Source organism: Priapulus caudatus, unplaced genomic scaffold (genome assembly GCF_000485595.1).
Source record: "Priapulus caudatus unplaced genomic scaffold, Priapulus_caudatus-5.0.1 Scaffold420, whole genome shotgun sequence".
Taxonomy (NCBI): domain Eukaryota; kingdom Metazoa; phylum Priapulida; class Priapulimorpha; order Priapulimorphida; family Priapulidae; genus Priapulus; species Priapulus caudatus.
The window spans coordinates 92,664-104,422 of NW_014577481.1; the positions used below are offsets into that span (position 1 = coordinate 92,664).

The window sequence follows — 11,759 nt, forward strand, 5'->3', positions numbered from 1 at the left end:
ATATATATTATTATTATTATTATTATATATATATATATATATATATATATATATATATATATATATATACGACGAAAACCTAGCGATTTTATCAGTTTATTGTGTAAGGGAAACGCAACACGTACACGCACGAGTCTATCTCCGGCATGAATTAATGCAGCAGTAACAATAACAGACGCGTATAATACATGCACGCATGTACATACACAGTAGCAGACGCCAGTGGTAGCGCGGTATGGTCGTAGCAGTATCAGTCGGTTTGGCGAGCTCTCTCGCTCTGGGGGCGTTCATACACAAACTTAGCAAATTAAGGAAAACTCGGGTTTCATTTTCCGATGCCATAATCTCGATTGATTTACTTTCTACTGCGCGAAAAGTTTGAACGATTTAGAAACGTAACCCCCTCTGCCCCGTCTTGGGAACACACCGCCAGTGTACTAGCAAATAGAGATATGAAATAGAGTTGTAACCGCACCCACGTGAACGATTTTGATTATTTGCTCGATTCCGTGGTATTTAAAAAATCGTAAGATTAGTTTAGTCTGTAAGTGGGTGCCCGAGTTTTCGTAGCACTTTCAATTTCATTTCAACGCAAATTTTATTTTGTTCACGAATGTATTTATCATCTAAGCATAATGATTTTTAACATTTGGCATTCTTGTAATTTTAGCTAGCAAACGAAAAGTCACTTACCGCTATTCTACATGTCAAATAACTGTACAACCACGAATAAAATGAGAGGAAAATAACAAAATTCCATTTAATTTTTCATCATTTCTTTATGAATCATTCATACATGGGCAAATATTTGTCAGAAATTAATGCGTAAAAATAGAATGACCAGGTCACAGACCCTTCCTTACCCGCTGGAAAATGCTCAACGTTTCCCGCAGGGTTGAGGTGGGATTAATTCCAGGTTCAGTGCACCTGCTCTAGCACCACCTTTGTGAAATATTTCATGACGTTGATATTGCGGAAGCCATAATTTTTTAATGGATTATGACTCGTCTAAATGCTGAATCACGGTTGCTTCAAACTCTGGCTCTGCCTAGAGTACCTACACGTGCGAGCATGTACTCACCTCAATTACTGTTATTGTTGCGCTATTTTATCCCCGCATTACCGTGACTTCTATTTTTAATTTCGTAATTTTTAAACTTTTACGATTTGGCGTTTAAGCCTACTTTGATGTTCAGAAAATCAAGGCGAGTATATGCGTGAAAAATAGATCAGAGTGATGCGAGAGTAGGTGTGATGAGGGTACGGATCCAAAAATATTCAAAGGTGATTCATTACAAGGATTGCTTCTATACAGCGACATGTTGGGGTGGCATCAGGGGATACGCAGGATGGTGGTGCTACAGTCATACGCGCATGTGCGGACCTTATTCCCCTTCCATTTCCTGGGACCTTATCCTCTCAGCCTACTAGGCCTTTATCTTCCTCTTCCGCCTTCTGGGACCCCCGCCTCCAGTGGCCTGGGACTTTATCCCCTTTTCTATCTAACGGGACCTTTGTCCCACATTTCGGATAATCTCTGGGTGTAATTAAGAGCCAGAGCAATGTGTATGAACTGCCACAATCGGTGCTCTTTAGTCGATGCTATCGTCAGCTCTGTTTCGCGTTAAAACGCTTTGTAGGAAATCCAAAAAAATAAGTGTTTAATTTTTCACGAAAATGTTTGATAAAATGTATCTCAAACATGTCAAAAATGTGTGTTGGGTCGGGTGGTGCATCATGCATACACCAGTGCACCTCCCTGAACTGCCACAAGAGCCGAAATATCGCTAATGAATATGCTAATAACGGCCGCTAATAATCTCAATGCAAAATTACACATCCGTGGCCATGTAATAATGTGCCATATGAACGGCATGTGCCACACACACATGCGATATATATGTATGTAATTACCCTACACGTTATTATTTTCGTGCGAACGCGACCACCTTGCTGTTTCGCGTGCCTGACAACGGTTGGCAATCAACCGCGGCGTAGGCACGTACATTCAAGCAGACGAAATTTGTGAGCAGAAAATTTTGCGAAAAAAAATAAATTAGAACGTCAATGGAGGTGATCAGGCGAGAGTAGGCGCTCTAGTGCGAACTATCAACGCACGTGTTACCCCGAATGTATAACTACAGAGAGAGATAGGTCAACGAATCCTCGATTCGTGATGATGGGGGGATGATGGTACACCGCATTACGTCGCCCGAGGGAGGGCCTTTTCTTCATTCTTTCAGCGGCGAAATTGAACGTGTAAATGCGATATCATTTCTGGTTTTAGTTATAGGAATTACAGTTAGGATTGGTGTTAGAATCTGTGGTCAGATCTGATTTCTTCGGACCCCCTCCCAATGTCATGGTTATATGATTAGACAATGAGTGGATAATAGAGAGCTATTATTTATTATTCTATTATTTCTTTTATTATATTCTATTATTTATTATATATTATTATTCATTAATCTCTATTATCCACTCCTAATTAGATGATGCATGGTTGGGGATGAGGTGACGATATATATTATAGTAATGATGATTATATTTGCACAATTTTGGTTTGGGAGCCCCCGCGGCCCTCATTTACGATTCATGATATAGGCCTATGCAACAATTTGGCTGCAATCCTAAAGCAGAACTATAGTCTATAGACGTGTAGATTTATACAAGAATTGATAAATGCAATATTCGATAACATTGTTAATTGTTTTCCTGTCTACATCTATCCAACGTTATAATTTATATATGCATATAAAAGCAAGGAAAGCGGGCGCGTGCAACCGCGGCAACGCGGTGTACCACGTGATTCTTGTGTTGCGGGCAATGCCAATCGCCCATCGCGAATGTAATGAATAGTCTGGTGAATAGTTGTTGGTGGAAGGGACTGCAGCAGGATAAGCTATAAGTGAGTAATGTAGCACTACCAGACGTATGGTCAGCTAGGCAACTTCATTTGCTCAAATTGTGGCACATGGGACGTAAACTTAAGTGGCTATTTACGCAGTGATGACTAAATTATTGTTATCTGCTACCAAGCGAGTGGATCAGTAAATGTCCGCTACTAGCATTGGCTACATGGCATGCTGTACACTGACACTGTGCACGCGCGTTCTATTTTGTCTCGGGCGAATTGCGTAGCATATATCCACTCTAGAGGATATTTTCATTCCACATCAGTGCATGAGGATGGACACATACCACTAAGAGAATGTCAGTGCATGTTTATCACTAGCATGATCATGACTTCATTTATTGATAGACTCCTGATGACATAATATATATCATCGCGGTCACCATTCATCTTTCAAACCGAACGAAGTAAAACGGTAATGACAGAAAGCTGCTGCTGTTTTCACGAACCGAAAATAGCCATGGTTATAAACAGACTGTCAGTTAGAACTATTAATACTACCAAATATTCTGAATATCAACAAATCCGGTCGAGTTAACCTGGTACATGCTACCTTTCTAGCAACAGAGAAACGGATTATTGAAAGTGAAATCTACAAGCTGTTGGCAATATATATCTCAAGAATGTAAACATCTACATGTTCAGCCAATACATGTTTGTGAGGGAAAATACACACAATTAAGTTACGTTTTGAACGAACAGGGGGCCAGTGATCAAAATACAAGGAAAATAGGAAGGTGCCTATATATACAACATCATTACATGGCTATATAATGGTAGGCGTGCGCTGGGAGAGGTGCAAGTTACACCAAGTTAACACCACATGGTAAGCGGTGGATGGCTTTACAGAGACAACCCTCTACCTTTGAATGAAGGCTTTGTATAGCTGTTGCCTGAAGGAATGTGCAAACTAGATCTATCATAAGTGTCTTAATTTATTTATATGGTTCTGTATAAACTGCATCAGTGATTGAGTCGTAACAGTTATGATTCAATAGAACAGATTTACAGGTAATTGGTTGAAGATGATAGGATGAGTAAGTGAGTGGGTGACTTAAATTGCTGGATAATGGAAACCCTGAGGAAGGCAGTTTCAGTTGTGTTTTCGTGGTATTTATTGTTTTGCAAGCCTAATGAGAATCCAATGCTTTTAAGACTATTGTGTATGTAATAGCAGTACCCTACAGCACGTACTCTTACATGGCAGCATTGAAGAAAACACATTATATATACTTCTCATTAAAAAAAACCAATTAATTAACACTGGTCCTCCAAGCACCATGTGTGACAGTTCTAAGTCAATATATCTTCTAGTGACATATATATATATATATTGCATCCCTATCTACTTCTCTATTCTATAATAGCCTAGGCCTACTTCTCTATTAGAAAACAGCAGTGCACATAGTATATGTCTTTAGATTTCACCTGTGCTGCTGTTATTGATCGATTTGTGAAAGGGTATAGGATCACTGACACATATTATATTCAATTACATGTACTCCGAAATTGCAATGTGTTGGTCAGCTGAAACAGACACAGGAACTAGCAATATAGCACAAACGTTTGTGGAAGTATAACTGAGAGAAATCTAATGCTTTTCATGATTAAGGTTTTAGTGTTCTGTGTTCTAGCTGTGTGTTCTAGCTGTTAGTGTAGTAGTTTAGGTTTGTGATTTTTAATAATGGTTGAGCGCATGAGCTGCAATGATCAATTTGTGCAGTGCCTACATTACTAATACTATGTAAAACTGAATTTCCTAGCATGTGGGGGATGAAACGTTTTAGTTTTAATATTGTCCCAAGTCATCATAAATGTTGTATCTTTACTTTAGCCAGAGAGACCAAATAGTGTGCTAAGTATATATATATATTTATATATTAGTTGATGGCATTGCAAACATTATGTTTGGAGAGTGCATGGCGGTTTACCTAGCTTTGTTTGAAGTCGCAAGGACCGTACATGTGCGCTAACATCGTTGTCTTGTCTATCACTTTCAGAGATATAACCATGAGATAGAACTCGCAGTCCCAGCAGCATTGTCACCATGTTGAAACCAGTAGCTTCAGCGAACCTTGGTCATTCCAACAAGCCACCCCTCAGTCCGAAGGATCACCACAGCTTATATCCGTTTGGCTTGAGCAATGACCTCGGAAATGCATTTGTGATCATCAAACCTTCAGAGAAACACAATGAGAATCTGCATCAAGATGAGATTGGTACTGTTTCAGTTATGATGCAATTTATGTCTTCTATTGAGATAAACTTAATTATTGTTCTTAAAATATATATTGGCTTAAATCGGTTGGCTGTCATATCAGAATTACATCAGAACGGATAATCCGATTATATTGACTATTTACTATGTGCCGAAAATGACGAGAATTATATGAAAACGTTGTGTATATAAATGAACATAATATCAGCTCAGTATTTTTCAGGTATATACACATGTTAATCATTTCATCATACATTTACTCGTGACCTACTAAAATATGCTAATGATGCGCGTGTCACAGCTATTTACTCGGGGAACATAATTATATATGCGCAATAAAAATGGCACCTCACTTGCAGGTATTACAGTTCATCCCCCGCACGGTCTGTCACACTCCCCGGTGTCTAACGTGCGGTCCGCGACTCCACTTACGTTGCTCGTGCCGAAAAAAGTGGAGCTGGGACACTCGAGCCAGTCCCTTACCATGCGCAACTCTCCTAGGTAAGCTTTAGTGGCGCTCATAGGGTGTATGTCGATCCTCCAGGGTAATGCCGGAACGTACCTTGGGTACGGTCCGGTATACCGGAACGTACCCTGGTAACTATGTGGTTAGGGTTAGGATTTAGGGTTAGGGTTAGGGTTAGGGTTAGGGAGTATAGGCGTAGGCGACTCCCTAGACTCGTTAGTGGAGTAGGCGAGGTACGGTCCGACATATTAGATAGTACCAGGGTACGTTCCAGTATACTGGACCGTACCCAGGGTATACGTTCCGGCAGTACCCTGCGGGAGATAGACCCTCTCAGCTTTAGTGGCCCTGCAGTCTACTCTGTGGTGGATAGTAAGAGGTCACCGGTATGCTACTTTAAGAACGGTACGTACTAATGAACCAATTATGTTAATTATAATTTTATTTTAAAACGTGTGCTTTATGTAATAGAATAGAGAGATAACGTTGATATAAACTAAGCTCGAAGAAAAAATCATATGAATTAACAATAAGGGCATTTTGTTCGTTAGTATAATTTTTGCGTGATATATTTGAAATGTACACCAAATATACTTTATCTAACCGGTATATAATGCCAGAATGCGAAATTGTGTGAATTCCATATTTCCTCTTATTCGTGGTATTTCTCAGACTCTTGAGTGCATCCTCCTCCATACTTGATCTATCTGTGGAGTCCGAGGCACTGGAGAGAGCTATACGAACCAATGAGACGTCCGTCGTTATAAAGATGCTGGAGGTAAAAACTTGGATGAAATAGAGGCGAATCGCCTCACAACTACTGTGTATCACGAAAGCCATTTTGCATATCTGCATAAAATCAATGAATGTAGTTATCTTTTTATTTATTTTGACATTGATATCCATTGACTTGTTCAAGGTAAGCTTACCCCGGATCTATAGTTTAAAATTCTGTCTCTCTAGAGAACTTTAGATGGCGAAAACGTAGGGGTATACATTTAATTGGCTGTTATATTATGAAAGGTTTCGTTGAGAAAAAGTGCATCTTTCAGAATTTGGAGAACATTGTGAACTCTGGTAGAAGCAGAAATGATGGTTACTAAAAACAGCAGAGAAGTGTATATATATATATATGATATGCGTGTGTACGTACATACGTACATACATACACATATGTATATAATACACACATCTGTAGGTCACATTGTGTGAACATAGAACATAATAATGACTCGGTTTATATTCTTTAAACGATGGAAAATATTTCAGGTGCACCACAGGAAGTTTGCCATCAACCCCCACGCGCCGGTGTACCTTCGTGCGAGTGGAGACAAGAGCAGCACCAGCAGTTGTGACTCACGGAGTCAGTCCAGTAGTCGTGCAGGGGATGCACCGCCGCCCCTGAAGAAGACGCCCAACCTCCCCGAGAAAACCTACCATATCTCGGAAAAGTAAGTCGAACGGTTACGCATGTGCTTACCCCGTCTCAGGAAGTGGAAACGAATGTTGTGGTGTTGATCTTTCTAGCGATCGTTTATAGAGTGGAGACTCTATAGACTGTAATTCGTGACAGAATTTCAGAATTTTAAATGAGCAAAAAAACACAGGATTCAAGTTTCTATTTCTAGGTCTGTGACAGTGTTCCCTGCTAACGTGCAGTATATTTTCACCGCTCCCATTGTGTGCTGGTTAGAATGATCTATGCCAAACGATTCAGTCAACCAAATTGGTCAAATTTTTCTGTGTATATCTGTAACAGTTGTTCGATCTTTCTTTTCACTATTTCACATTCATGATAGCAGTATACTGACCTCACAAACTCAGTTATCATGGGGGGTTTCTTCCATTGCTACGACAGTTGTACGTTGCCATGGAGACCACGCTAATCCCAATTACCGGACATTGTTACGTGCACAAAGAGTGTGTACCAATCAGTGAAAAAAATACACGGGGGCTCGGGCCGATTTAGCCCCCGAAATGCCAAAAAGAGCCCCGGAAATGCAAAAAAGAGCCCCCGTAAATTTGCATAGAGTTCAATGCAAACCAAATTTTATAGTGCTATTTTCATGCACGCGAGCTTGAAAAGTAGCCCCCGAAAAATACATTTTTTTCCTGGTACCAATCATCAATGCGTTTGTGTCACGGCGTATGTTTTTGGTAATAAAAATGTACTAACAAGCAGGCGGTGTCAGTTTTGAAATCTAACACGGATGTGATTTTTGAGGTCTTTCTTAGAATTCTATTCTAAATTTACATGCTGAATGTTTTGCAGTTGAATCATCATATATCACATTGTGTGCTTAATATGATTTTAAATACATATATATGCTAATTAAAGTTAGGCTATTTTGCTTAACAGCTCTGTGGAATTCTAGCACAAAAGGAAAGAACCAAGATAATTTAGCTTCAAGCAATGTATTGCTCAAAATATAGAAGCAAATATATGGAATAGAAAAATTACAGTCTCGATAACATGCAAGTTAGCAGCGAAACATTTACATGTAAAATGATTAAAATGACATTACTATAGAGGTCATGCAGATTAGACATTAACAAATTAGTTTCATGGCATTTGACACTTCTTCTTCTTCTTCTTCTTCTTCTTCTTCTTCTTCTTCTTCTTCTTCTTCTTCTTCTTCTTCTTCCTCTTCTTCTTCTTCTTCTTCTTCTTCTTCTTCTTCTTCTCTGGTCACTACACTACACTCGACCTATAGCCACTGCAGCACTATCGCGGGTGAATAACGAACGATGTTTGTCAACATAAAAATATTTGTAAAATAATGACAATATTTGTCACTATTCACCCCTGGCGTATATCTATCTATTCGGGATGAGTGCATGTTTCGCTGGGGCAGTCGGAGGATGGAGGAGGAGGAGGAGGAGGGGGGGAGATAGTACGGGTCACCGCCTGGGGGCGTGTCGGTAAGTGATTGCGGTGAAGCGGCACATCACGGGGCCGATACTCGTAGAGCGGTCATCGGCGTCGGTCACTCGTCACGCGCGCGGCCAAGCGAGAGTTCAACGTCTCGCGATGGCCGGTTGCCCACCCTACTACCGCGCTTTCTTGGCTTCCTTTCCACTGTATCATGCTCCGATGAGTACTACGCCGATGTGTGATTTATAGTAGCAGTCCGCCCAGCAGGACTGTCACACGCAGTCAGTATACACGGGAGTTGATATATGCGTTCAGCGACGCTAGTAAAGCGGGTTTAACGGGCAGTGAGAAAGAAGCCCAACGTCAACAGGCAGAAAGAAGCCCTAACTTTAAACGTTTATTTATCTTTAGTCTTATCTCGACGCAGACGGTACCCGATAACAACAGAAGTGTATAATATATATATATATATATATCTATTATGCACTCCTGATAACAAGTTATAGAGATGTGCTGACCAAACAAAACAAAAACTGATATTAGAAAATTCATCTTTGCGGTCCGTTAGACCATGTCCTCAGAAAATGTCTGATATCTGACCTTTCCCCCACTGCCCTTTGACCTGGGACCGTCCATTTCGCGCTGGTGATGGGTTTCCTCCCATCACACTATACATCGATATTAAAAGCGTATATAGGTCGAGCCTTTGAGATTTGTGCAGCAATTCCTTATTTCCTCGCATACCTTAAGTTAAGGGGGAAATATTCCCCTCCATTACACACCTTGACTTTGACCCTTGACCCCCAAATTCGACATCCCAATCCCTTTTCGCGATCCCCCCCCCCCCCCCGACGTTCGATATATCAAGACCGTACGTCGAGCGGTTAAGATTTGTGCCGCAACTGTTGACGGACGCACGGACGGACGACGGACGGACGGACGACGAACGGACGGACGGACAACATGCGATTCTACAAGTTGCATCTGACTTCGTCAGCTGAGCTAATAATAGCAAGACCTAATTCAATACTTTCGACAATCGGGCATTTTTCTAAATTTTAATGCAAGAATATGATCAAAGTGGGACCCTGGATAATCCCTGGGAAACTAGACTAGTCCCACGTTTCATTTAATCCGCCAAAATGTCTGTCATTTAATTACTCTCACCCTGAAGCATGATAAACTTATACTACAGTGTGTAACGACTGGATGAGCAGCTTCTAAATAAAACTGTCAGTGTGTATTCAACATGCTATCCTGCAAAACGTATAATTGGATATATATATGACAGAAGTGAAATCGGATCACCCGCGCACGCACGCACTCACGCACGCACGCACGCCGCCGCCGGCACGCACGCACGCACGCACGCCCACACGCACGCACGCACGCACGCCCGCACGCACGCACGCACACACACGCGCGCGCGCACGCACCAGCACACAACACACGCACGCACGCACGCCGCCCCCCACACACGCACGCACGCACGCCCCCCCAGACACACACACACGCACGCACGCACGCCCACACGCCACGCCACGCACGCAGCGACGCACACACGCACGCACGCACGCCCACACACGCACGCACGCACGCACGCACGCACGCACGCACACACACACGCACGCACACAGCACACACACACACACACACATACACACCACATAAGACAGTCAGCGAACAGAGATGTGCACGTAGCTATAACCACGCAAGACATATCTGGGCAATGACGTTAATAGCTGGCGCACTTCTAAGCATTTCCTTCCTCCTTCATCTTTTTCTGCCAATTTGTTTGCTTCCATTCAGTCTCATAATGTTCATAAGTGCATAGGCAAATATACTTCAATTCGGATGCGCATTCATCCAGCCAACATGTCTCTCCTATATATATATATATATATATATATATATATATATATATATATATATCAGAGTAGATAATAGGGATTCCCTATTATCTACTTCTGATATTACTAAGCCTGTGATCTCAGCACCATAGGATTTGTTCTGAAAGCTGCTTACGAACCTAAAATATTGTAGTGACGTGTATAAACACTAGCAACAAATTTACACCGGAAACAATGTGCCTGCCATGATGCTCAGCTCAAACTTGCTGTTCTGTTGTACTGACTGTAGAGCTTAATACCCCGTACAGACTACGAATTTGATATGGTATTAAACTAGCGTGCGTAAGGCTCGCGATAAATATTTGCAGTGTGTACATGCTATCCCGCTCCAAATACGCGCTGGCCCACTCCCAAGTTAGCCCGGAAATAAAGCAGGGCCAGGCCCGGGCTAACCTATACGGCGTTCACAACGGTAATGGTTTGGCTGAGCTAAATGGGCTAAATTTGGCTCAGCGCTAAATTTGGCTCGGCCGGTTTGAGTCGGAGCGTTCAACCGTACGCAAGTGAATACTGTCTGTCAAATTCAAAAAATTTTATTGCACAAATATCTCACAGATACTTTGGCAGTATGTCGCGAGATGGCGTTGTGTACGATTCAGTGTTTACTTCTGTTCCGAATTCAATTATCAATCTTAAAAACATGTATCCTGATAAAAAAATTCGAATTTTTATACTGTTTTGGACTTTATTTCGTCGAAGTACACGTTTCTACATCAGCGAAGCAGCATCTACCGCGCTACCGATTTAGCTGGTGCTAAATTTTGGCTCGAGCCTGGTCAGACGTTTTCGATTGAGCCAAATTGGCTCGTGCTAACTCGCACGGCCCCGAAAAACCGTCCGTGTGAACGCTGCGATCGGCTTCGAGCCAAATTTGGGCGGCGGGCCTAATTAGGCTCGGCTAAAAACGTACGTGTGAACGCGCCTTTAGTCTGGACTAAGATAGCCGCGTGTGTGTGTGTCTGTACACAACAAGCGGGCCAGACCGATAACGGCTAACAGACGGCTAACTGATAAATCGCAATATGCATGCGCATAGCCTTATAATTGGTCGCGTAATTGTACGATCGCTGTACCTCGCTGTCTGCGGGGTGACGTGGCGAGCAGGTTAAGCTAACTAAGTTAGCCCGGGTCTGACGCGCGCTAAAAATCGTAGTCTGTACAGAGTATAAACACGAGACTGATAATTTTCTTCTCAAATAGCAGCCTTTTCTACGGCAATTGTTTGTGCAAACATGTCGAGAAAAATTTCTAGAGAGTTCTATTTCATTGGCTGCTATTAAACATTATACTGTAAGGAAGGTTTTTATTGACTTTTATAAAAATGTTAGTTTATTCTAAATTACAATACGCATCGTTTAGTCGGCAGTCCAACCCCA

General features: G+C 41.8%; 1 protein-coding gene across 1 annotated transcript in view; it reads left to right on the plus strand.

Moving 5' to 3' along the window:
- LOC106810214 overlaps nt 1-11,759 on the plus strand; it is a 45,632-nt gene that overhangs the window by 28,127 nt on the left and 5,746 nt on the right. The window contains exons 2-5 of the mRNA XM_014813498.1: nt 4,915-5,133; nt 5,492-5,633; nt 6,271-6,376; nt 6,868-7,049. Of these exons, the coding sequence (XP_014668984.1) occupies nt 4,962-5,133; nt 5,492-5,633; nt 6,271-6,376; nt 6,868-7,049 (602 nt within the window). The 5' untranslated portion in view covers nt 4,915-4,961. The remainder of the gene's footprint in view (nt 1-4,914; nt 5,134-5,491; nt 5,634-6,270; nt 6,377-6,867; nt 7,050-11,759) is intronic.